Source organism: Halyomorpha halys, unplaced genomic scaffold, assembly GCF_000696795.3.
Source record: "Halyomorpha halys isolate HHAL.00 unplaced genomic scaffold, Hhal_1.1 Scaffold992.1, whole genome shotgun sequence".
In the NCBI taxonomy this organism is placed as follows: domain Eukaryota; kingdom Metazoa; phylum Arthropoda; class Insecta; order Hemiptera; family Pentatomidae; genus Halyomorpha; species Halyomorpha halys.
In genome coordinates, this window is record NW_027116029.1 from 107,632 (window position 1) to 135,243 (window position 27,612).

The 27,612-nt window shown below is 27.7% G+C and overlaps 2 protein-coding genes across 6 annotated transcripts in view; both read right to left on the reverse strand.

Moving 5' to 3' along the window:
* Positions 1-13,372, reverse strand: part of Cul1 (cullin 1) — a 33,530-nt gene extending 20,158 nt beyond the window's left edge. The window contains exons 1-9 of one of the 5 annotated variants that reach the window (XM_067052952.1): positions 12,612-12,769; positions 12,205-12,348; positions 9,647-9,805; positions 5,561-5,710; positions 4,223-4,295; positions 3,111-3,197; positions 1,969-2,078; positions 476-584; positions 257-356 (exon numbers count right to left, since the gene is read on the reverse strand). In XM_067052952.1, the coding sequence (XP_066909053.1) occupies positions 257-356; positions 476-584; positions 1,969-2,078; positions 3,111-3,197; positions 4,223-4,295; positions 5,561-5,697 (616 nt within the window). In that variant the 5' untranslated portion in view covers positions 5,698-5,710; positions 9,647-9,805; positions 12,205-12,348; positions 12,612-12,769. Of the gene's footprint in view, positions 1-256; positions 357-475; positions 585-1,968; positions 2,079-3,110; positions 3,198-4,222; positions 4,296-5,560; positions 5,711-9,646; positions 9,806-10,903; positions 10,944-12,204; positions 12,349-12,428; positions 12,531-12,611; positions 12,770-13,212 lie in introns of those variants that run through there. The other 4 variants (XM_067052953.1, XM_014431623.2, XM_014431625.3 and 1 more) reach the window with 4 other exon arrangements.
* Positions 13,373-21,618: 8,246 nt separating this feature from the next.
* Positions 21,619-27,060, reverse strand: G6P (Glucose-6-Phosphatase). The gene is made up of 7 exons (XM_067052957.1): positions 26,974-27,060; positions 25,494-25,693; positions 24,536-24,727; positions 23,897-23,904; positions 22,415-22,562; positions 21,741-21,820; positions 21,619-21,671 (listed from the first exon to the last, which is right to left on the reverse strand). The coding sequence occupies exons 1-7, from the start codon at positions 27,058-27,060 to the stop codon at positions 21,619-21,621; spliced, it is 768 nt and encodes a 255-aa protein (XP_066909058.1).
* Positions 27,061-27,612: the final 552 nt, after the last annotated feature.

Consider the following 27,612-nt stretch of genomic DNA (forward strand, 5'->3'; position numbering starts at 1 on the left):
CTGACCGCACCCCCCGACAAACTTAACTAATTGAACTAAACAAATAAATAAACATTCAATAACTGTTAAAGATTTTAATCGGGCCACCAAATATGAATTATTGAAATTTCACTGTATGAAAAATTTAAAAAAACAACATTATAATTGGTAATGGATTGAAATAAGAAATGAAAACATTCACATCTTTCAGGAATAAAACAGATAAATAAATGAATTTATCAAAAAATAACATTTATATAGATTTTAAAATTATTACCAAGCTCTACATAGCAATTGATAACACCACTGACTAATCTAGTGTTAATTGTTTCTCCATTTCTTTCTCTTTCGATAAGCTTCAGTACAGCATTTGTAACCTTTGATAAAAAGAAAATGAAATGAATTATTTATCAAAATATTTAATAATCAGTATAAATGAGTATTTATGAAATATTTATTGTATTGCATAGCTCGAAATAGATTTAAAATAACCTACTTGCCGATTGAGTTGCTTGAATAAATTATCCCTCCAGGTGACTAATGCCAGTTGATATATTTCGTAAATACTTTTCCTTCCTTCTTCACATTCCCTTCTAACCCAGTGCCTAAAATGAAAATAATAAATAAATATCCATAAATTATTGTTTAAATAAAAAAATAAAAAAAATTCGATTTTGAAAATGCTATGATTTTATATAAGGAAAATAATACATTCAAAAGAAAAATACTTGAGTCCATTTACATATCAGAAAACAATAATTATACAGTGAATTTTAAAACAGACTCAAGAAATCTGAACTAAGCAGAGATTTTAAGTATAATTAATTTATGAAAAATATGGGATAAAATTAATTTTGATAATTATAATTAACCTTTATATGAATTTTAATAGTAAAAGAAATAGGATATTTAACCAAAATATAATTGAAATAAATAAATTAAATGCCTGACCTGAGTATGGGGAAGGTTACAAACATTGTTGTCATAAATTGTAATAGTGAAAATTAACTGTGATTAAAAGTTTTAATTTTTAATTTAATATGAAGAATTGACAATTGACAAAATAGGTAATTAGACCTAAGTTAAGGATTGCTTATTAATAAATGTATATGATTCCCTAATGTTTTAATGTCGCATAGAGTAATTGTGGACTGAAATTAATCACCTGGGCAGCTTTTATAGGCTGCATAAAGTTTTTAAAAATTGATGTGGTTCTAAAATTGTACTTAAGGTATGATAATTTATTAATATTTTTTTTTTTTTATAATTGTTAAAAATCGTATGTATAATAAAAGTTGTTTGAGATGGATTATCCTTGAGGATGGACGCATTGGCAGAAACGTTGGACTTATAAAGAAATATAAAGTGTTTTGAGACTAAAATTAGATAAAATTTATTTTATTTAAACAATAATAACCAGTATCAAGAAAGTTCAAAGATTATATATATCCATAAATTAGTTTAAACACAAGGATACTTTCAGATTGGAGTATCTTAGAAGCTAATTGTATGGAGTACAGAGAAGAAAAGAAATGCTAAAAAAAAAGAAGTGTTTTCTCAAAGAGGAAATCACAAACAAGTGAACTTTTCAACAACTGAAAAATAATATTTGTTTATTTTTAAATATTAAAAACATATCAAATGCAAAGGAAGCCAAGTAAGATAAAGAAAAGATGGCTCTTTTGACACCTATTTCGATAAAACTAGCTTTGCAATTTAACATAAGTTAGGGACAGCTGGAGTAAAGTGCTAACCATATTATACCTCAAAAAATTAAAAGAATCGACATTTCAACCAGTGTTTATTTTACATTGCAAACTTTATGCTTTTAATTTATAAAATTTTGAAAGTAACTGAAATGAACTGTATCATATATATATATAAAATAATAACAGCTTCAGTTCAGCTCTTTAAAAGCAGACTAATCTCCAGCAATTGGACCCATAAAATTATTCAAATTATAACACATAATAAAGTAAAAAATAGTACCTATTCAAGTAAGAGCAAACGCCATTCAAAACTTTTGAACTGAATTGGTATTCTTCCCACTGTCGCGTATAAAACTGTAACACATCCTCGTCCATCAAGTGAATGCCATCCTTTAAAGAAGAAAGATTTAAGTAAATTATTAAACTAGCGATAAAAATTATGAAAAAAATATAACATTAGACTAGATAATATAATTAAGAAAAAAAAATTAATAAGAGGCTAAAGAAACAAACCCATGCTTTCATGCAACTAAGCTAATTATAAAAATATTCAATAAATCTAATTTATTATATGAATTATTACTACTTATTTGATTAAATTATAATGAATGAAAAATTGCAATAGCAGACAAGAAAGGAATTTTAGTCATGTTGTTGGATTAGTCACAATGTATCGACAGCCGGATCAGTTTTGCCTTCAAACCGCCAGTAAATAGCAACGTTGACTGCCCTTATATTATATTATATACCCTCCTCATTAAATTCTAAATTATTAGAATATACTAATACATAAACACTCAGTATATCACTAAATATATACTCAGTTAAATTGTTTAATATATTGCAGATATCAATTTAGTTGATACTGATTTATTTAAAGATGGTTCAGAAATTAATAAGAGTAATTAATTAAAAACAAAATATCTGCCAAGTACAAAGGTAAAAAATCAGCAACATTTCCACACTACAATTACCTGTTTCAAGGTTAAAGACTTGTCATTTGAGAATATACCACGAGTTGTTTTTAAAATTTAGACATGTCAAGGAAAATAATTATAGCAAATATCAACGATTGTAGTGGATGCAACTTGTTTCATCGAGAAATGAAAATTCAAATTAGTAGACCATTATATTTGGTCTCCAGTGATTATTTTTTTTTTCTTAAAAAATTTCTCAGCAGACAACAGTTAATATCAAATGAGGAAGTATCTGGTGGCTAAATAAATGTCTATTTTGAGGAACTTCCATAATCATATTTTACTAAAGACTTAGGAAAATTGAAGGACATCTGATAGATAGTATCGAGCTAAACGGAGATAAAAAAAAAAAAAATTTAAGGACTTATTGGTCCCTTCATTTTTTATTTTTATTTTTTAAATTACGCAAATTATAATAGTAATAAAATAAATAGAGAGACTTTACCTTAAGTAAATTTACTAAATAATTTCTCAAGAAATCTCTTAAACATTTATACAATTCCAACCCCACAAGTTGGGCACCTCCAGTCACCTAAAATGTGATAATAAAAAAGAATATGTTAGTACGCATGATTGTTGATTATAAACAGTTCATATGAGCTAATATAATGGCATTTCTGTTAAAACACCTCACTTCTGGAATACATCAATTTGGTTAGTAATAATATTGATTATATTAATATTAATTAAATAATAGAAGATTGCTGATTGACTGTGTGTATCAATAAATGAAATTTGGTCCAGGTCAGTCAAATAAAACTCAAATAGTAAATTGGTGTACTATTTGAGTTTTATTTGACCATACCCGGACCAAATTCCATTTATTAATTAAATAACTTTCTCACAAAATGGAACAAAATTTCTATTATATATTGTTTTAAAAATTGTTATTCATTATCTTAAAATATTTAGCAATGTACAAATTAGATGATTATAAGACCATACAAGTATAATATTGAAAGATATGGCAGAATTATTCACACAATGAGTAATTATTTATCTTTTCAATGGCTTTTGATCAAGTTTGTAAGGTAGATCAAGACCCAGTCATAAGAGCTGTTTTCAAGAAAATAAAAAAAATATGAAAAATCAATTCTATGAATAAGCACTTCCGGTGGGTTGATTTTAACATGATGTCATGATGATTTCGATTAATCAGGCTCAGGATACCTTAAAACATGTATTTCCTTCGAAAACTCAAATTTGAAATTACAATATTACATGTTATTTTTAAATTTCAATATTAGTTTACATGTTATTATAATGTCGAAATCACAATATTTTTCCTTACTCTATATTCAATGCATAGGAAAGTGAAAATAATATAAATATCTAAGAGGAAAAAATTACTTGAATCGAAAAATTACGTGATTTGCAAATTTTAAAAAAATAACATCAGCTTATTAAACTGATTGACAGGTTCAAAGATATTAAGGTTTTTATTTAAAAAAACCGATTCATGTAATAAGATTATTGAGCCCTGATGGAGGAAAAGCCACACAGATAAGTTTTAATATTTTTTCTTTAAATAGATGAAATAAACATAAAATACTATACCTGGCCTTTTTTTCCTTTTGTTGTAGATCTGCTTACTTGTTGGTGAACGCTTGTGCAATAGTTGTAAACATGTCTATAAAGTATATTAAGGAATACATAATCCTGGAAAGTACTCATAACATTAGCTTTCATGAATATAAAAATTATTTCGTACGGTTACTATCATCATATTTGTATATTTCCTTCTCGTATTTCATATATTCAAAGATAATACCATTAACGGTCTCTTCCCCTCCACTTAGTTTACTTCCGATATTCTACCACTGTTTTGAATTGATCTCAACTGAAACAGGTGGGTGGTCCTGATTTGTTCTTTACTCATTTATTATTAGTATTATTATTAATTTTATTTATTCTTTCTCGACCTTTATGTAATCATAATTACTTCTTTATTTTTTGTTTTTTAGTGGGTTGTTTTATTTTCTCATTTCTACTTTTTATGTTTACATGTTATTACATCTCCTTTTCATTTTTAACCAAATAGTTCGCATAATTTTTTATTATATTCTTACCATTGCCCATTTTATATTTATACTATTTTATTTTTTATTTTCTTTCATTTGTATATAATTTTTTTTCACTTATATTTACATAATTTTAACCTTACCTTAATTTACCTTATGCATTTTATCCTATTATATCAAAATATTTCAAGTTGTTTTTGTTTCTTTTTAGTCCTGATGAAGCTTTAAAAAGTGGGGCAAAACATTGGCAAATAAATAGTTGTTAACTATTTTTTTTTGTTTTCTGGTAACCGCACCCCTAACCATCTTTTTCATAAAAAATATGGATATATTATTTAAAGTATTTAATAACTTAACGATGCTTTCTAATAGACTTCAAATAATTGCAGAGATATTAAAATATTTTTACTAACAGGAAAATAACTTCTTTAAACATAGAACAGCATACAAGGATCTAAAACACATCTTAAGCTTAATTCACAATGTGGAATAATAAAAGAACATCAGTTAGAAGTTATCTGAAACCCTTTTGAAGAATGAAACAGCCGTTTAATGAATATGTTTTATTGTTAGGATCTCCAGGAACAGTAAGTAAATAAAAAAAACGAAAAGAAAATTAAACTATTCAATAGAGACAAAAATGATTCAGGAGCCTGCCTTTGCTACATTTAAAAAAAAAAATTGTGTAAACAAAACAAATCTGTTAGTTTTGTATAACAAATATTGTAATTTCTGTTCCATTCAAAATTCAAACAATAAAATCATTACATTGCTGCAGTAACTGGCTTGAAATGCAGTTGGAGCATTTAATAATAAATTCCTGTAACTACGTTGTTAAATAAACCATAGAAAACAATAAATAATTAAAGGATACGTGTATAAGCCTATGTATCTTGTTTTCGACATGAACTGCCGCTTGTATACTTGCTCAATACCTTGCCGTAGATCATCCCATATTTGGTCTAGCTCTGTCTGCTTAACACCCGAAGACTGACAACGACCCGTAGCCATTTTGATGAAGTAACTAGTAAAAAAAAAATATATATATGTATATATGTAACATGGAATGTAATCAAAAGTAGATAATGGAATAAATTAAAAAATAGAAAATAAACAAACATTAAATAGCAATTATATACAAAAATATTTTTTAATTTGAACAACAGAATTTAAAAAGTGATATTTCGTGATACAATTCCAAAACCTCCAAACTTAGTATGTTATACAAGCATTTAATTAAGGTTGTGATTTAATCTTATCAAGTGTTTTTTTAAATATAATTTTTCACATTTCTATTAATGTCAACAGAAAAAATAAAACATTTAGAGAAATAAAGTTTATCTTAAATCATCTAGCACACACATTTTATATCAAACCCTTATAAAATCTTATTAGCGTCGGTTTCTAGTGACAAATCCATCGAAGAAGTGTACTATAATTAATGACTTACAAAATGGCCTAAAGCATTGGACAAGCATTACAATAAATGTCTCCTGGCTACAAACCAATCTAATATTTTTTAACACTTATTTAACTGCAATAATAAAATTGTAAAAAAAGCTTCTTTAATAATACCCAAATCAATTTTTCTGGAAAATGATTCAGAGTATATATTAAAAAGCAGAAGTAAATCATAAATATGTAATGTAAAAGATAACAACTTTATATTTTAGAAAGGGCCGCCCATAGCTCAGTGGTTAAGACACAGTCTTACCAATTTGATGTCTATTGGCGGTGCCGGTTCGAATCCGACCTGGGACGGTTGACTTTTTTCATTGAGTGGTGGTCCCACAAAATGAAGAACTTTGACCCCCAACCATGGTTAGGCAGTATAGGACTCCAATGGAAGTCTTGGCCGAAAAAAAAATAAATAAATAAAAAAAATTTAAAAAATATATTTTAGAAAAAATAACAGTAAAAAATTGGTAGTAGTAACTTTAAGTATTAAAGTCGATTATTGTTAATCCAATTTCTAAGGATCCAAGATAAAACATGGATCTAAAAAGGTTTTCAGATAATATAACTTCATTATTAGAGGTTGAAAAGAAAAAAAATTCACTTTAATATAAACAGTTTTACTAAATTGTTCGGCTTACATTACATTAAAAGTCGAGCAATGAAACAGGCTTCAATTCGAATTAATCCTCTTTTTTTATTGGACGATCTTGCTTTCAAAATATGATACTTTGTTTTGAAATTGTTTAGAGGAAACCTAAAATGTGCTGCAATATATATTTTTTTTTTATCCAGGACCGGAATGATGATGTAGCTGTATCAACATCCTAACTCATTTTACAACTGGATAGGAGAATAAAATAGCTAGTAAAGAAAGAAAATAAATAACTCTTTGGAAAAGTCTCGATTACTGCAACACACACATAATTGACTTCAAAACATGCAGGTAGAACTAGCATAACAAAAAGGTAGCTTCTAGATCGATTTAAAGCAAGAAGATTGGCCATTAATATTGAAGAGATCTAATTGCACCAGCTCTTTTCGATTTAAGTAAATGTCTTGTTCTTGTTCTCTAGGAACCAAGGAGGTTTTCCACTTCATACAGGTTCAAATTAGCAAGAGTGGACGGCGATTACAATAAATATTTCTGTTCATCAATTCTTTAAAAAAACGCTCACTTGATCATTTTTTTTAAATCAGCATGAGGAGGTTCCTCACCTCCGAATATTTACTAGTAGGACCATATAGAATGGACAATTCACAACGAGATAAGTATTGTACCGTAACCTTGAAGTACCACAGGTAGAAAAAGGTAATACTCAACCTGATTTATGTTTTTCCATATGTAAAGCAACCTTTAATTTATTGTTTTTATTCTGTTTTATAGGAATCGGAAAAAATAAATTGTTTTTAATTTTTCTAACACAATGTTTTTACTACTCAAAATTTAATTTCTAATTTTAAATTAAAACTAGAAACAAAGCTGTTTAGTTTGTAATTTGGCAATCCAGCAGCAAAGAGTGCAATGTCCTGAATAAGTTTAGATATTTCTATATGCTATTTCCATGCAGAAACCATTAGAAATATAATATAATGGAAATGAGTTAGTTAATTTTTTTTATTTGAAATAATTGGTATTAGCCAGATATACATAATACAAAGCAGATTTTGATAGAACAAAGGTCTTTTCCCCAGTCTAAATAAAAATATTTATAGATTGGATCATTTTTAAAAAATGAGTTTATATTTATAAAATGTTATGTCCACGATCGTCTTTAATACCGAGATATTATATTTCAATTTACCAATGAGGTAGATAAATTATCCATTTAATATAATAAATATATTTGACTTCTAATCAAAAGCTCTTTAATAAAGGAGAGATAATGTATTATCTAATTATAATTATCTTATCATTGATCAAAATTATTATAACTTAATGTACAGTAATCTCAAAAACATCAAAAATTAAGTTTGAAAGCTATATTAGTGTGAGGAAATCCTTCATGAAGTTGAATTTGCCTGTAAAGAGCTCACACAGCCTTTCTTCATCCCAGTAACTTAAATTTGAAATCTAATCAATTGGAATAATTGTTATTCTTGTTTCTTAATATTATATTCTTTCCTGCACCTACTAAGGAGGTTTTCTTTTTAAGTATTATATTCATTATAATTCTGATTGGTAAAGACTAACAAGTGTGGATCGCACTCACTACTACTTCACAGGTGAACACAAGTGAGGACAGATTTAACAACATACTTAATATAAAATACATTTTCAATGGATCTTTACAGTTATACAATGTGTAGAATCTAGCTTTAAAATCCAAAACAGGATGAAGTCCATCAGCAAAATAATACAAAATAGTTTTTCTCATATTAAAGTAAAACAAGTGAATAACTCATTTGTCAAGAATATCATAAAAAATGTGTTGCGTTCTTGTTTTTACCCTATAAGTATTTGAAAAACTAGATAATTCAACAAACAAACAAGTGGTATATGAAGATTTAATAAATGATTGATATTAAAATTTACAAATTAGCAAGTTAAATATATAGGTCATGCAGTTAAGATCCATGCTCATCAAACTAATAATAAAAGTATAGAAATTAAGTGGTTCAAAAAACAATAACTTTTAAACAAGATAATAAAAAAATCATGCAAATTATGTAACTAAAATAACACCTAATAATAAATTATACAATCGTTGTACAAAACAATTTTAATACTTTTGTCATTTTACAGTAAACTCTTGTTATCATGGAACAGGGAGAAATGAACCTAATTGTTACAGAAGTATTCACAATACAACAAGGTCAGAAACATTAAATTCATTAGGGATAAACAAAATTTATTAAATTTACATGCAATAAAAGATGTTTTTATCAAGTATTTTCTGATATAGCCTAAAATTATGAGAAAACTAACACAAAAATTGGTAGCTAAACTTATAAGATTTCAAATTCATAACAAAAAAATAATGTTACACAAATTTCAAATAAAGAAAAGCATTTCTGTTCAATACAATATTAAGAAGGCTTTAATGAATGGGTTCTCTGGAAACTTCTCAGGATGTTTTCATGAAAAACAATTTGAATCCTTAATCTCGCCCACTTTAACTCAACTGAAGTGAAATTTCGTCAGAAAACAAAATAAGTATTTTATAAGTAAAATTTTTGTATCAAATTTATAGTTTTACAGGGCATAAATATAAAAAAAATAGAACATGTAACTGACTTAAATTTAATATTAATCAAAGTATGGGTCCAAACCAGGACCACAGTAAATTTATATTTTTAGGATAATAAACTACGGTTATAACAAGGTCCCACAGAGTATCACAAGCTAAATAATCGTAACAGTAAATAAATAATCATATTAATTAAGACCACAAAAATAATATGAAATGGATTTTCCTTAAGAATTAAATATTAAATTGAATATATGTTATACAGGGCTGAAAGAATAAAGAAAACTCATCAACCCAAAATTAATACAACTTACTTTATTTTTTTCAATTACGAAAAACTATAGGAAGAATATTATTATTCAGCAGTGATTATAAATGTTCATATGAAAATAACTCCTAAAATGGATAGTAATAGTATGTTATCTCCTCAAAGGGGTGCTGATTTCTATTTCACAATTTATATCAAAATCAACCTAAAACAACATAATTTAAACAATATTAAGACCAAACCTTAATAAAATCAATTTATTTTGATATATTTTTTTCCAATTAGATGAATTATAATGGTTGTTTTGTAGACATATAACCTCATTTAAATATCTCGCTTGAAATTAGACTTCAGCAAATATAAAAAAAGTTGGTTTGAGCTGATGTTTATAATACTTTTAGAATAAAATAAATAATATTAATCTGAAAAGCATGATCAGAGGTCAGATAGATATTTAGTATTAACATTAAAACTCCTGACCAAAAATAGTCAGATATGGCCAATCAGCACAAAGCTAATAGACACATGTTATCTTTAAAGCAAATTATTATCAAACTCAACAGAAACTACTTGATTAAGTCCTAGACCTGTAGTGGCTTAGTTAATCTCTAAAATGAGATCTGAGTTCAGGCGTACAGCTGTAATCTACATTAAAACATCAAAACGAACAACATTCCTTGTACAATCAATATTATTGTACCTTTAGCTAATTACAACGTAAATAATGAATCCAAAATCAAGACCCCAGTGTGGAGATGATATACTAGTACCAAAATAATTACTCCAATAAGTAGTTAAAGCAATTCAATAAATTGTAAAGAAATGAAAATGAGTTTTACTTATAACTGTATTCAGGGTTTTGAATAAATTCAAGACAATAAAACATGACATAATCTGATAACTAAGATGAGTATAGTAAGATTGAAAGTGAAGTATAAAAATTGTGGGATTTGTTATATTCCAAAATTAAAAAAAAAAATTTTAATCTAGCTATTGCACTAACAGAGCACAAAAAATCCTCAGTAAATAAATAGGTATGTTTTAATAAATCTTTGTTGTAATCAATACTGAATTTAAATAAGTTATCTAAATTGAATCACTCAATTACAATAAAAAAATAAACAATGACATTTATTGAATAATTATGTATATTAACAACAATGATTTTATTGCAGATATCTACTTCATTACTAAAATATAAACTTGTTAAGAATCTAAGGCAACATGCTTAAAAAATATACAAATGCAATAAATGTGTTTCAGAATCTTAAAAGCACGTTTTTACAGACAAGAAATTAATTACCGTAAAAGTCAAGGGGGCATGGCTCAGTTTACTTAGTTTCCTAAAATGAGACAGTAAAAAAGTTTATTAAACTTTAGCTCCATATCTAGAAAGTATTTATAAAATACAAATTAAAATATACTAATGAAAATTTCCGTTGTTCACGGTAACAAACTCGTAAGAATCGTTTTTTTTTTTTTGTTGAAAGTACGAATGGAGAACCTAATACTGACAGTATCCCCTTCTGGCTACAACTAAAGCTGGATAACCGTCCTAGTAACCTCCCACAATAGCTGTGTAGCACAGATTACCTATCCCACATCAAATGTATTTAATTAAACCTACATATCAATATTACAGCTTAATAATAAACACAAATTTTGATATGTGAGAATTTAAATAATGTGGCAAAGAGAGTATGAAAAACTTATATTCCAAAATTACCTCTACCCTAAATTATTTCTTTTTTACAATGAAAGTAGATTTCACAGGGAAACTGATAACAAAACACCACTTTATATTTACAGTATAGGCACAAGTAAATAAATTTAAAAAAAATTCCTATAGTGAAAAGTAATAGTAATAGAAGGTGAAATATTTATATATCTTGACTGTTTTCTCTCCATAAGGTATTAAGATTGGAACAATATCACTACACAACAATAATACTCTACAAATCAAAATATCAATAATAAATATCAATGGTGTCATATCACAAACAACAGTAACCATAGGATACAAAAGAAGGCTTTATCATCTAAATCTTTGAAAGTATCTTAGACATCATAAATGCTCATAATAAAAATAAAGTAAGGTGGAGATACACCATAAGTAAGCATTCAACTATCTTCAAATGTCTTCATGCTTTGAACACAAATAGTTGTTCAATAATCCTTAATATTGTAATAATAACATGCTAATCAACATGAAAATTTTGCAATAATTGTTATAAACTTTCTGAAATCCTTTTCTAAAATAAAAAATATTAAGCTTTTGTTGATTAATTTATATAAAATAATAAAAAAGAAATATAATAAATCAGAGAATCAATCAAATAATGAAATCACTTAAGTCAAAACAATTTGATGAAATTGTAATACCCAACAAATAAACTGGACCACTTTTTATAAATGGGATTTACAATTCAAAAAATAAATAAACTTGAAAAAAAATAAGAGAAAATATCATAGACTAATTACACAATATACCAGAATGATATAACCTATAAAACCATGATAACACTATATAACATACAATCATGAAATAAAAAATGTTTAAAGACATTATGTCTGACACATTACATAAATATAAATGCAACTTACAATTGATTTACATGGGTGTCCTATTTGCTTTTCAATCCTGGCTCAAGGAAGGTTTGGGATAAAAGCCAAGTTTCTGAGGTATGCCTCATTTTTAATAGCAAACAAATCCCACAGCTAGCAATTTGAAGTGCTAGTAGATGTTTTCTAAAACAATACATGCAAACATGAAAAACTTTCAAGTGCCAAGTGAATGATACATAAAAATGACTAAGGGAAAATCATACTGCACAGATAAAATTAGTTTTCGCCGATTCCCGTCCTTAATTTTAATCTCACAACCGATATTATATTGTGGTCGTTATATCAAATGATTAAAAGTTCGTTTCCTTGAAATAGTCACACATCAATGCAAGTAACACTTATCGTTCAAAAATATTGTAAATGACATCTATTGACAATAAACTTACCAATGAAAATTAATTTACATAACAGAAAAAATTTTTAAAATTTATTTAATAAAACTCTAAAATTTGGATTTTTAATTAAAAAGAAAACACTAATACTCTAAAGATTGCACTTCAACCAGTTGTCCATTTGGTAAGGTAGGTGAGCAGGTTAGCCATAAAACCTTGTTCATATTTCTACGACTTATATCCAATAAATCCATCAAATAACTATTATTTTAAATAAGAAATTAAAACTTAGAACTAAATAATTCACTTATTTGTTTAAAGAGGTAGGAAAATATGACGAATGTTGTTAGCTACATTAAAGACGTTTTGATAATAAAAAAATTATATAATTAGCTAAATTTTAGAAACACGAAAGGATTTACCAAAATGTTGAGTAAATAATTTGGAATCTCTTTCTAACTTAAAGTAGTTAATCACAAATACCCCATAGATGAGATATATATCAAACAAATGTTAAAATTATGGAATGAAATCTCATTGCTACTCAAAAGGTTTAGTTTAGATTGCCCGTTTAGGTAATTCTGTACTCAAAACTTAGATACAGAATTCATGGAAAAAGGACCAATCTTCATCACTATACTTTTTTGTCACTTACCTTCCCTTCTCGACCGTTTCAAGCAAATGTCAATCCCACTTAAGCGTTTGACACCATCTAAGAGAAATATATTTTGAATGATTTACGACAGCTATGTGTCACAAAAAGCAACTGGAAAGTGTATATTCATTTCTATATTCCATGCTTTTTCGCGGGAGCACTTATTAAAACGAACAAAGTGTAAACAACTGTTGTTCGAATATGATAAATGATCATTTGACTACAAAATAATCTAACCCACTGAATTCTTTATCTATTTATTAAAAATCGCCCTAACTGCATTTTGTTTGTTTGTGTTGTCTTGTATCGCGGGATGAAAAATGTTTCACCTATTTTTCCATCAAGTTCTATTTTTGAACTTTTCATTTATTTGTAAGAGTTCAGTTATTTGTAAAACATGAAAACATTGCATCCTGATACGAATATCAAAAAGCAAACTAATATGTACAATTTTGGGGATTTCAAAGTCAAATATTGTTTAGTAGCTACTAAATATATGTAATTAAAGTATAATCAAAACTGTTTAGCCAATAAATTTGTTTTTGCTAAAATCAACAGTTCATTTGTTAACTGTAATAATAGTTACCTATAGGGTATATAGTCAATCGGAATGACAGTAAAACTAAACATCGCAAGGTTATTGATAGATTGCAAGGTTAAAACAGATGGATTATGGAGAAAATTCTGAAACCAGATCATTCAAAATTTCAATGAATGATAAATGTACTGAGAAATGTTTGTCCTTTTCATTCTCAGCACCCCACTACTTCAAATTCTCCCCGATATTTACAAAAATAAAAAAAGGAACTTGGACTTATTCATCATATTGCACACATTCCACATGTTCTATGATCATCAAATACTGCAACTTAACTGTATAGAATCTTAAAAATGCTGTAGTCAATTTTTCTTTTTTTTGGTATAGTAACAAACAGAATACTGTTTATTACAATACAAAGTATATTCTAAGATATTATTTGTTATTTCCAAAAATATGGAAAAGTAAAAGTAGAAAAAAATTTTTTTTCAAGAAAAAGTCTTGAGCTTAAGAGGTTAGTAGAAGTTTCTGTACTTTTTTAGCACCAAAAACTTCGTAAATGCCTGGAGAATAAACTAGTTATACAAAATATAAATCATGTATGGAGGGAATGACTTTAAACTATAAATATACTTTGTCCGAGATAACTTTCTCGAGGGTAACAGTTTAGGTAAAATAACGGACCAGTGGAAGAGGGAAGACGGTAACGGAAAGTAGGTGATGGGGCACCCTTATAAGGTCAGTTGGAATGACAATAAAACCAATGATAGGCGCCCAGATTGAATGTGTAAAGGAAAAATTATGGATTGCAAAAAAAAAAAAAATTGAAATTATTTAAAATTTACAGTGGAGGAGATACTGAGAAAGTTTAGTGGAGGCTTTAGTTGCTTCGTTCAAATCGTGTTTTTTACTGTATCTTGCATGCAATTTCAAAATAATGATCAAACAAGCTTTATGTTTATTGGGAATCGAAAGAGAGATCCTTACTGCTCGATATATCATCTACAAGCGTCAATCGGGCTGATAGTGTTGGGAGATTTATTCTTAATTCAAGTCAGTGTTATCAGTCTGGATTTTGAATGATTGTCGTGTGGGGGTCCCTGAGAGAGTGGTCCCGACGATAATGGTATAATGGTCCTAGACGATAGGATTTTTCATCACTATTTCCGAAGCTCTGCTCATATCTAGTCAAGGGCACAATTATACAAAACACTTTCTCTTGGATCTGGTGAGTGTAACTCTCAATTTACCTGGTCTGGACAGAATATTCCTTATATACTTTACCACGGTGAGCAGAGCTCTAGATTCGAGGGAAAGTGATGGATCCCAGACTAGATTTGGGTGTAACAACAGGAAAGGGTACTAATAGCATTGGACCGTTTTGTCAGTAGTTATGGAAACTGGTTCCTGCCTACTTTTACTCACTACCCGATTTTTCGATCGTCTAAAAACATTTTAAGGTTTCCTTGGACGTTAGCAGCCTTGAACGAGGAGTATAATGGAAAGGTTAAGCAGGTAGGAAAAGTGAAGCCTAAACGGCACGCCTCATGATTAGGGGCGAGGTAGAGAAGTAGGGGAAGAGACAGAGGCGTAGCTTCGGTATCTGCCGCCCGGCATGGAGGAAACTTTTATCGCCCCCTTATTCAGGTATTTCTATTCAAAAGAACTGCTGTCCTAAAGAATGTTTTGTTAAGAACAACCATTTTTACAGTCTCTTGTACAGGTTACAAATAAAAAAGTCAGGTACAGGTTTTAAAATATAATAATCAGACTTATCACAAAAATTCTTACACGTATGTATGTCATCAACATAACGATGATATTTCATTGATAAAACAATGAAAATTGATATTATAATGTTAAATGACAATTTTAGATTAATAAAACGATTTTTAAAAACTAAGCCAATTTCTAGATAATTGTAATTATGAGTAAGAGCGATGTTAAAGTAACTGGTCACTATCGGTAAGTCGATTTTAGACACAAATTTGCCGTTACATCACTTTAAAATCTACCTAAAATGAATCATTTCAGTTTCGTGCAACTTAACATTTTTGACCTAGCATGTTTACATACACACGAACACACTCAACGAAATATTGTGAGGCCTTTTTATTTGAATTTAAGAAACTGAAAAAGTATATTTCCATTGAAAATCCAGACTCGAAATTATTCACTATCGCAATACTTACTGTATATTCCATATATAAGTATGAGAATGAGGAAAAAACAATATTGAGGGAATTGAATTAACGAAGTGTTACTTTAAACTTAAGATCTATATCTAGAATAGAAGAAATTGATTAAATATTCTGAAGGTTAGGTTACTCGTTCCACTTGGCCTCAGCCTGGAATTCTGTAAATGGGTAGAGCATTTAAACAAGGTTGGATTGAAGCGTTTCCTGTTTAACTGTTTTCCTTCGTACTTAACTACTTTAACATTTTGTATTTAGTCAAATATATTCGGTAATCAAAGCTAGTAATTCGGTAATTAAAGTTATAGGAAATGGAGGATATATTTTTTCAAGTTGATAAGAGGCTTGAGTAGATTTGAAGAAATTAGGTTCAAATAATGATTAAAGAGATTTTTCATTTTTTTTCTAGAAGTATAGGATTTTTTCTATTATTATTGTAGCTATAACTGTATTCTATCCACAGTTGTTTTTGTAATTTATTATATCATAAAAATTGCTCCTTTTATAACAGATTTGGTTTACCTAAATAAATAGCTAGGATATAGTCCATGAGTAAAACAGCTTCTATACAATACTTTACTCTGTAGCATTGTTTGTATTTAATGTTAATAAATGTTCTCTTTCATACTGTTAGTTTGTAAGGAAAAAAAAAAAAAGATGACCTATGATCATTGTATGTATCCCCTTTGGGAAATTCAGTACAAATATGCTTGTGGGGTCATTTTCTCACAAGGGATAAAAATAGTTAATTGTGATGTCTATATCAACAGCATACATCCTTTTTATGTGTCCCAGAAAAAAAGTAATTTGTTGCTTGACCAGTTTCAAATGAAATTTTTGTTTGTTTATTCCTCCCTTATTACAAAGTCCAGAAATAATAATTCCAATGGGAGCTATTTATGTTTTGAAGAACATGCATTTTTTTTTCATTTGTAAGGGCTAATATTAACTCAAATTACTCAGGACTGGTGTAACCTGATGTGAAATGAAAATAATTTGATTGAGGAAAAAACGCCTTAAGTATTATGTTCAGTACATATTAATGAAATTTTGATCTATAACAGTCAAAAACATCACAATGTGACTGCAGAGCAAGAATGTGTACAAGTGAATATATGGAAATAATGTTAGTAAATTGACTATAGGTGATTATTTGACAATAGGAATGCAATGTAAGGAGATCTAAAGTAAGGATAAATTGTATGATTAGGGGGAAATGAAATATCGAAACAAACAAAAAAAGTATATTAAAAAATTAGTAATTAAGTTTGAATTCATTACCTGTGTAATATCAAATTTAAAAAACATCCCAACAAAAAAAAAAAAATATTAGACATATATATAATGAAAATATGACAATTTTTTAACATTAAGTGTACATAATGTATAACTCAAAATTTTATTTCATCTTTTATCTAGCATTATACCTTCATTATATATCCACAGCCAATACAATTCTCTAAAATATTCAATACTTACTAATATAGGGTCATTATACCAGACTTCCTAGAATAGTGTATTCACCTTTCCTAGTAGAATGAGATAACAAATTCCAATGGCCAATAATCTTAATGTAAATTTATTTTATTATTTTTTTAAAGAATTATATCTTTTATTTTATACAGATATATATTTGATTTTGTCTTTTGTTTTGTCCAAAAAGGTCTATCAGAGAAGAATTAAAGTTAATGATGATATAAAAAACGTTTTACACTCTTTTAAAAATAAATTAGAGAAATAGCAAAACCCAAAAATAAGAACTAAACATGTTTGTATTAATACACAAATATCAATTAAATTATGGACTCATTTTTCATGCAGATTATTTTTCTTCTTAAACTTATATTTTCACTTTTTGGTTCTGATACCTGACCATTTTATTTTCAGAACAGCATAGCTCTTTTTAAAACAATTATTAATTTTTAAATATTGTCTTACTATCACTATTTCTTTTGAGAGTAAGACATATGTAACTTCAACAGTAAAGAGGTTCAAATCATATATTTAAAAAAGTTGAACTAAAAAGTACAAAAATAAATTGAACTATTGTCAAAAACCAATATTACCAATTATATGAAAGAATAATAAAGAATTATAAGAAAGAGTATTCTAGTTTCATAATGTTGCTAATGTGCTATTTTCTAAATATATAAAGTAATAATAATATATATATAAGATATAAAAGTAATAATAATATATATAAAAATTGTAATTTCTGGGAGAAAGATTAAAGTTGGTTGGTAAACTTTATGTTGATTTGATAAAAAAAAAAACTGTTTTACTCAAGAAAACGTAATAAGAATAATTAATAAATAAAATAACAATTATTTATAATAGTAATCAGGCCGTGGGAAAGTAGTCGGTCACCCCCACTAAATTTTTAAAGTGTTTTTTTGTAAATAATAATAATAATGAGGATTAAGGTTTATCATAAAAACATTATATTACTACTTATACAAGAAACATATTCCTTAACAGCAGGTCTGGATATGTAACAAAGATAGGAATCTGAGAAAAATTGAATTTAATGATTTTTTCATACCTATTTGAGATAGGAAAACTCAATTTTTAATTTTCGAAAACATGCAAAATTTAAGTTTCAGAAAAATGAAACAAGGTGCGAAATAGAAAGGAGTATTTATTCAAACTATTCATCCAAACGAAAATCACAATTTTTCCTAAAATGTCACATTACAACTTTGACAACACTTATTTTAATTATTTATTAACACCAGTGAACTTCTTTTCGCAATAATCATACCTGTACAAAGAGGAAGGGGTAGGAAAGGATAAGGTGATACATATAGCATATGATAAAAAAAAAAAAAAGTGAGACTAAATCAAATTTTAATCTTTTGTTTTACAATTTTTTTTTTAATAGGCTCATGGAGTAAAAAAGAAAAATCAATATTTTTACTAATTCTACAGTAATTGAACAAGAATACATTTCCATGACTTCAGTAAATGTATCCAGTATAATTCCTTACCAAGCATGTCCTAGGGTATAGCAAATGGCATCACTATATTGTACTTGTTTCTTAATGGAAAAAATACATACATAGAAAAAAAAAGTAGAACCTAATAAAATAATGGTAAACAATAATCATTATTAGTAGCACCAATCAATACAAAGGAACTTCAATCTCATGCGTATGAATAGCAAATTGATATAAAAAAAGTTTGGCCATGCTCTTTGGGCAAGCATTTTGACAAGGGTATTTCTTATTCCTTAAAATATTAATAGTATGCACATTTTAAAACAAGCAGCTGCGATTTGCCATTTGAATTAGAAAAATAAAAGTAAATAGTCATTGTAAAAATATAATTAACCTACAACAAGACAGGTGGGTCTGTTGGACCCATTTAAAATGATTTATCTACATTTTATATCAAATCATATAATCAATATAAAGCATTTATTACAGTACTTTTTAAAGAATGATAGAATGCTCAGAACACCAAAGTGTAAGACAAATAAATATTTCCATGGGTCTTTCAGAACTATCTATCCCATTGAGGGTTAGGATCACATCAATGTGGTAACTGACATTGCGCAAAGTAATGTAAAAGTACTTAACTATCAATTTAAGGACTTAGTTACTCTTTACTCGACATTTTATAAAACTATCACTATAAATACTAATATATATGACTATAAATATATTCTTATGAGATATTTCATCGAATGTAAAGATTTATAATATGCTACATAATTAACTTCTAATTGAGGTATTTCAAAACTTGACATTATTTACTGATTTGTAGAAACAGTAATCCATAATGGAATTCACAACAAAAAGATATAAAATATTGGGGTTACTATGTATAAATATTTTATTTTGAGAATCAACAAGTATACTTAAAATCATTCTCTAATGACCTTTGAAGCAGGAGGGGTTGACTTTTGGCTTCAGTCAACAAATGGAAACAATTTGCGAATTTCATATAAATTAGTTGTGTTTTATTTTAAAATAAGTCTTATTGATATTATTATGGAGCAGTAATTCTTGACCAGGGTATCAGCCACTTTTAAGGTCTCACTTGGGAGAAACTAGTTAATTGTTCATTGACACTTGATACTCTCTACTTTCTTCCTTTAGTTTATTCTTATTGCATTAATTACCATTAATGCATTATAGAACTGGATTGGTAAGTATGTGTAGCGATTTTGAGGTTCTTTAAAATATAAATAAATACTAATTTGCTCTGTTTTTACATGAAAACCTTTGTGGTAACTTCTAAATAAATAGATTATATTCTAAAAGATCTGATTTCTAAACTCTATAAATAGAAGCATATTTTTCAGAGGTATGCGAAAATATATTTTTAGATGTAAGGAGATGCAACAATTATTTTTAGATAAAGAGTTGCTGATTACTAAAATGTCAAGAACCACTGCTAAATACACTTAAATACTCAAAATTGGAGACTTTCTTAAATTGTATAAACTTTTAATATTCAATAAAAATTCTAGAAACTATAAACCAGTCATATAAAATATTACAGCATAAATTGACTTCTACAATGATATGAGGCAAATGTAGCATTGCTATTTTGCATCTATAATATTAATTATTAATATACTCATCATGCCTTTTTTTATAAACTCAGAGGAAAGAGGAGTTTATGTTTATACTTTAATTGAAAGTAGTAGTATAAAAAACAAATTTATCCTAGAACAATATAAAATAATAATTCTAAAACCTACACACTTTTTCTACAATAATAATCTCTTACATAAATAAGTATTTTCGATAATTTATACCTGGCAAAGGTTTTAGCATAAGGTAGTTCATTTTCTAGAGTATGTAGGTTCATGAGTCAGAATATTTTTCAAAAGGAATAAAAACAGCCTACATGACTAGTAAGATTTAATTGGAACTTAGTACAAATGAAATAATAATGATTCCACAAAGGAGATGATTGCTGAGGATGTGCTCAAAAATAAATAAGAGTAATTAAACATGCAACGTGTCATTTCTAACCACACTCTAAACCATCATCTTCTTCATTACATCAAGGTTTGTTCCAAAACGATTCAAAACTATAATCAAACTGGTCAGCCTATGTGTTGTATGATTTTTCTGTTCCAGAGTTATGTTGGAACAGAACTTATATCTACTTTGCTCAATAATTATAATCAGGATTCTTTATAATTAGTATACACATTAAGAAATCAATGAAAATAATTTATCCTGAAATGACGCAGACATATACATTCACTTTATATTAAATTCAGTTTAAAGTAAGTGCACATAAGTAATTACTTAATTATGAATTAAATCAAGGAAAAATTTAAATAAACTTGCATAAAAACGATTATACTAGAAGGGTTAAGAAAAGCACAGGTTAATTTATCACAATAAACCTTCCAGCATTTAGGTTTATAAATATTTTAGTAATTAATTAATAAATGGTAATATTCTTAAATATAAACTATAAATAAATTTGAACCTAAATTAATTTACAAATAAATAATAAGGCTATAATCTTTGGAAATTAACTAGTTCAGTCTGTTACAAGTATTTTTACTCCCTCCACACCTCCTCTTCTTAAGATCAATGACAAATTATAATAAAAAGGTTTCAGTTTTATAATTAGTAAATATTCTTTTGGTTAAAAAAAGTTCAGTATATCATTTTAAAAATAATATAAATAAATATTATGCCAAGCCTACTGTTTCTTTTCTTTGATTTTAACAAGTGATGCAATGTATGGTACAACCACTAATAGACAAAAATAAGTAAAAACGTTATCTAAAAAGTGACATAAGTAAAATTGAAAAGGATCATTACTTGGCAACAGAGGTCGGAGCATCTTAACACCTATAACAAATAATGATGTAGCTGTTACACCAACGATGGGATAAAACTTCCTAAAAACAAAAAAAAAATGTGTTATATTAAGAATTATTTATTATGGCAACTTCAATTTTGGTTTATTAGAATTAATATGTGAATAAAAGGGTTTGTGTATATTTACTAAAAATAAGGAAAATCCAGCAAGAGGCACTAATTTGTTCATGTATAAGGACCAAGATTCAATTATAACCACTTAGAATGGATAGTTAAGCTACCAATGTTCTGATTAGCAACTAATTGAGTAGCTTAAACAAGAATATTCACCACAGGCATAGGATCAGTGATCCTGTACTAATAAATACCAGTTCATATTTTGAGCAACTCACCTGATAAGCCAAAACCAGGAAGGTATAAAAAACTAGAACAATGATTCATTCAAACAAAAAACTAAAACATGTTTTTAATATGCTACTACAATACACAGAATGGAAAATTTTCACTAACTCAAGTCACATGATAACATAAAATTTAATAAATTCTCAGCTTTTATGGATCCAGTATTTCTTAAAATCGTTAATTGAAGTTTCTTCAATTCAACATTCAAAAGTCCAAAGATGTATTCCAAGTAAAAAAAAAAAAGTTGGTTATAATAAAAATTAAATACTAACCTTCGCTTAACAGGACAAGCAATAGCTATTGCAAAAAAACAACCACAGTCCCGAACAACTGAGTATACAGTTGTAGTATTCAAACTAATAAAATGTGGATTTTCACACCATTTAAAAGCCATCTTGATACTCCAGCCTGGATCAGTTCCTGGAATCAAAAATTAGTTGAATATGTGCTAAAAATTTACAAGAAAGGAAATTAATAGTCACCCGAAAATTTCTACATCATTGAGGATGGAAAATATTTGTATTTAATCTGTTTCATAATGCATAACTACGTCCATTTTTTTTTTTTCTCTCTTGGACAAGACTCCCAATGGAGTCCTATACTGCCTAACCATGGTTGGGGATCAAAGTTTTTCATTTTGTGTGACTGCCACTCAATGAAAAAAGTCGACGCCCCAGACCGGATTCGAACTGATACCGCCAATAGACATAAAATTGTTAAGACTGTGTCTTAACCACTGAGCTACGGACGGCCCTAACTACGTCCATGAACCACCTTTTATTTTAAAAAAAGTATTCTTACATGTACAACTGAGGAGTATAAAAACGAAATAGAGTACCTAATTACTTTTAAAAGAAAATATTTATTTAGCTGTAATTAGTCTTAATCTTTCAATCATAAATGATACTTAACATAAAGAATAGTTTCAAACTCATCCTTAATTGAAGCTTTTAGTACAATTTTCTTGAATATAGACAAACTAACTTAACCTGGCAGGAGTGTCCTACTTCTTTTCCTGCCTAACAGGTGTTCCGTGAGCATTTATCTCATAGTAGAGGATTTATACTATTTTTTTTTTTTGTAAAATTGGAAATAACAACATTAAAGGGTAAACAGAAGGTAGACAAAAGTATAAACAAAAGATGAAATACTAGAAACATAAAGATGTATATTTCCCAACATGAGCAAAATGCTCAAGGCGACACATCTGCTGGGTTAGTAGGGAAAAACTCTTTAAGACTTTAAGAAAAAAAAATAACGAGAAAAATACCAAGCTGATAACTAGAAACTGATACATAGCAACATTTTTTTTGTACTAATACAATTTTTCTCTTTTTTGTTGAAAATTTGGAGCATGAAAGAAGTTTAATTCCAAAAAAAATTGAGAATTCGACTTCTCACTGCTAAGAAGTACTAATAGTGAATATTAAATATTTGTCTCTCCATTGCCATTCTGATGACTCCAGCTTTGTGACAGGACTATGGATAGGCAAAACAAGCATTATATATTTAGTAACTACATAATAATAAATGATGATTAGAATTCCAAAGTGAAAAGGAAATGCTGGCCACAAGCAACATGGTAACAGATTAATATTTCAATATTAATTCATTATTTAATACTTCAATATTAATTAATTAATATTTCAGATTCAGATGGTCAATGATTCTTATAAAGCTTTTACTAGTATATCAAATGGTTTGCAGACATAAATAATTCACTGTTAATAAAACTATTAACCTGGCATTCTTACCGAAAATTCTGAGAAGAAAATAATATCCAACAGTCAATGATGTGATTAAAAACGCTAAGAAAATCATCTTCGACCTTGAACATGCGTTAATTTTTCTCCTAAGGGTCCATTTACCATCTTTAACTAATAACATTGCAGTTAAAAGTCCTGAAAAGAAAAGTAAAAGATTTATTTTTAAAAAAATGGTGTAATTAAAATGAAATTCATACTGGCATGAAAGAATTACAAACCTAATATTGCTCCTAGGAAACACTGATGTATAAAATGTGCCGCATTATTCACACGTGACAAAGTAACCAAACATATTATTATTAAATAAAGCATCCAAAAAAAAATATAAACAGCAGCTTTAAAATTCCTTCTGAAAAATAAAACAAGAAAGTATGTACTTTCCAAATACATATAAATTTCTCTGATCAATATTACTGCATATTAGAATTTTAACTTAAAGAAGTTTACCATTGTTGATTTTCATGGTAAACAGGTATTTTTTTAGAATAAACATTACAGAGAATTTTTATACTTCATTATTAATATATTTATTTTATAAATCAATCTATGATGGAGCCGTGTATAGTGTGTATTGGAGGATATACTGAATTATTTATGTATTAATAAACCTAAAAAATAGAGACTTACTTATTTGCAGGAGTTATTGCAGAAACCCAACCATACACCCATTGTAGAAGCACATAAAGCAAAGCAGCAGCACCCATAACATGTCCTGAAGGAGAGCCAGCCCCAGTTTCACAAGTTATATCAGTTTGTCGAATAGGGACGTTTACTTGTGCCTCTGCTACCCACCAATAAGGTCTGTTCTCACGTAGTGTCCTATAAAAATCGTCCAGAATATAACTATCAATTATGAATAATGCTGTACTGTCTTAAAGTGAATAATATTTAATAGAACTGAACTGTAAATTTTGCAAGGGATCTCCATTCATAGAGTGCAAAGATATTTGCAAAGTAATAGCGTACACAATGATCAGTAATTAAGAAAAAATAAAACTGAACTGACTTCAATAATTCAAAAGAAATTCAGTGTTTTGTATCTCCTGAAAAATTTTAATTTTTACAGATGAATCCTTTTCAAAATTTCAATTGATCAGTTAACAAAATGAGAATGACAGTCCCCCAACTAATAAGTAATGGAATTCCGACATTTCATTACAGGTGAAGAATACAACATGATTGTTTACATTAAAAGATAATTATTGAATAACTTTGTTGTGTTTTGCAACTAAATATTCAAAAAATTACAGTTACGATGGCATACCTCAATCATATAGTTGTGTGTAAAATACAAGAATATTTAAAAATTAAAGCCTAATAAAATAAAACTTTTAGCTAACTGAACAACTGTTCATGCTTCAAATGGTTTCATTAAGATATTCATAAATAAAAACAAGAAATAATTTGAAAATTACTTAGAAAGGTAACTCATCCAATTTATTATATATGCTGTGCTCATAAAAGGCAAATCCTTTTGTAACAAATAAACTTAATACTTATTCAATTTACTAAGAGATCTTCGTAACAATAACAAATCCCATAAACTTTGAAATATGTAATTATGTCAAAACACAAGTCAACTCACCATTTTAAAATATTATTTGCCCATTCAGTAAAAGATGAAACTAATAAAACCTGTACACCCAATTTGTTATCCAGAGAAGAAAATACTGGAAACAGTATTGAAATAGCATAGAATGGATCACTGAACTTGGAAACTTTCTTCAGGAAGTAATTGTCTTCACCAATTCTGTTGATAAAAAACCAAATAATGACAATAAATGACTGTATAAATAAAAAGAAAATAAGCTTACATGTTAAATAATTTTAGCTAGTTTATTTAAAAAAAATCTGTCAATGAATAAAACCAGTCAATTCAATAATTAATCTTAAATTAAATTAAGATAAAATAATTACCTAACAAAACTTCAATTGAATATTTTAAAGTATATACACACACAGTACTTACATATTTTGAATATCAAGAATAAAGTTGGCTTGGTATAATAAAAATTGATGTATTAGTGAAGTCATTTTGAATGTAGATTATTTTGCACTGATTCAGTTAAGTATTTTCATGCTGCTTCCATTTCCACCCTCTACTACACAACCCCTAGGAGGGTGAATTATTGACTTTTTGCACAGCAACCATACTTACACCACCTGCTGCTACTGACCAATAGCTGTTCCTTAGTAACACAGCAATATTAAATGAATTATCATTTGATGAACACTTTCACCATTTAAATTGATAAAACACTCCAGACTTATTTCAAACAAGGATAAATCTAACTGATAAATTAAGTGATAAAGATGGCAGTTACATATCACTTGAGCTTATCAGTAAATATTTAAATAATAAAATAGACAATATCATTCAACAATTAAGCAGGAAATTTTTGAAAAGACCAATATTTTAAAACAAAATAACTCCTTGCTACAGCACAAAGAAATAAAAATATATTTTTGAACATAATATAAACCTAAAAAAAAAATAACCAAACAATATTAATAAAACAAAAACATCTGACAAATGAATGTCAATAGTACTAAAAATCATTTTTCAATCATAATAAAAAAAATTTGACGAACTGAATCCTCGTAATTATTACAAGAATATGAAATAAGACCCATACTTACATCTAAATATGATTATGAAATAGGAAAAATAAACAATTGAAATAAAATTTCAAGTTTTATTTATAAATAGAAATTACAGCTGATTATATCCAACTTCTATGAGTCAGATCACTGAAAATTAACAGGATGGTGGATCTTTACATTATATTTACTTGAAATAATAACTTTAGCAGCTATACAAATATGTACACATATCTTTTAACTTGACTAAATACTTAAAATTTGGAAACTACTGCTTCAACATCTGATGTCTGAGTACAAGGAATGGTGCAGCCAGTCCAGAACCAAAAAATACAATGAACAACGCAGTTATTTTAAAACGATTGTCCAGGCTAAAGGGCAAATTCTGAAATCAAAACCATTTATGAGATTCTTTCCAGGCGTGGAATAAATATTCACAATATCAACTCATACATGAAACTAACCTCTCCCGGGACTCCTCCATGACCTCCTCGTCTAATAGCTGAAGTGGTGAAATTTCTAGCAATATTGGCAAATCTTGAAGAAAACATGATTGTTTTAAAGAATTTGAAAAAATAACCAAACGATTAGAAGATCAGTAAGGCGAAAAATCAGCTGACAAAGAAATCGCTGAAGAATCAGAAATACCAACACTCATTATAAACTTGTAGTAATAGGATTTTACCATTTTCATAAACGAACATAAAATTACGATTTAGTAACTTTTAAATTTAGTGAAAGTTTAATAACGCCAATTAAAATTAAAATCTGTAAATATGGAAAGACGGAAAGACGGTCAATGTTAATTAACACTTTAGATGATAACATTATTACAATTTAGATAAATCAGACCAATAGCATATCACAATAAGATTGATTAATTTAAATATTTTCATCTTTAACAAACCAAAAAAACTCTTTGCAAACTTATTTTAAATCGAGATATGATGTATGTAGCATATCTGTATATCCCCCCCTCTGCAAGGAAGGGTGTGAATCCCTGGAGGTAAACTAAGGGCCAATATATCATCTATATCTATTAATCATCTATTAATCATCACATTATCTAGGTCATGAAATCCATGGTTTCAGATTTTTGAGAT

Excerpts from the sequence above, each read along its gene's own strand:
- G6P (XM_067052957.1), bottom strand. The coding sequence starts at position 27,060 with ATGTTTTCTTCAAGATTTGCCAATATTGCTAGAAATTTCACCACTTCA. Across the intron at positions 24,728-25,493 it reads GCAAATAATATTTTAAAATG|GACACTACGTGAGAACAGAC; the intron begins GTGAGTTGACTT and ends CGATTTTTATAG. Across the intron at positions 21,672-21,740 it reads GCTCCGACCTCTGTTGCCAA|TGGTTGTACCATACATTGCA; the intron begins GTAATGATCCTT and ends TTTGTCTATTAG.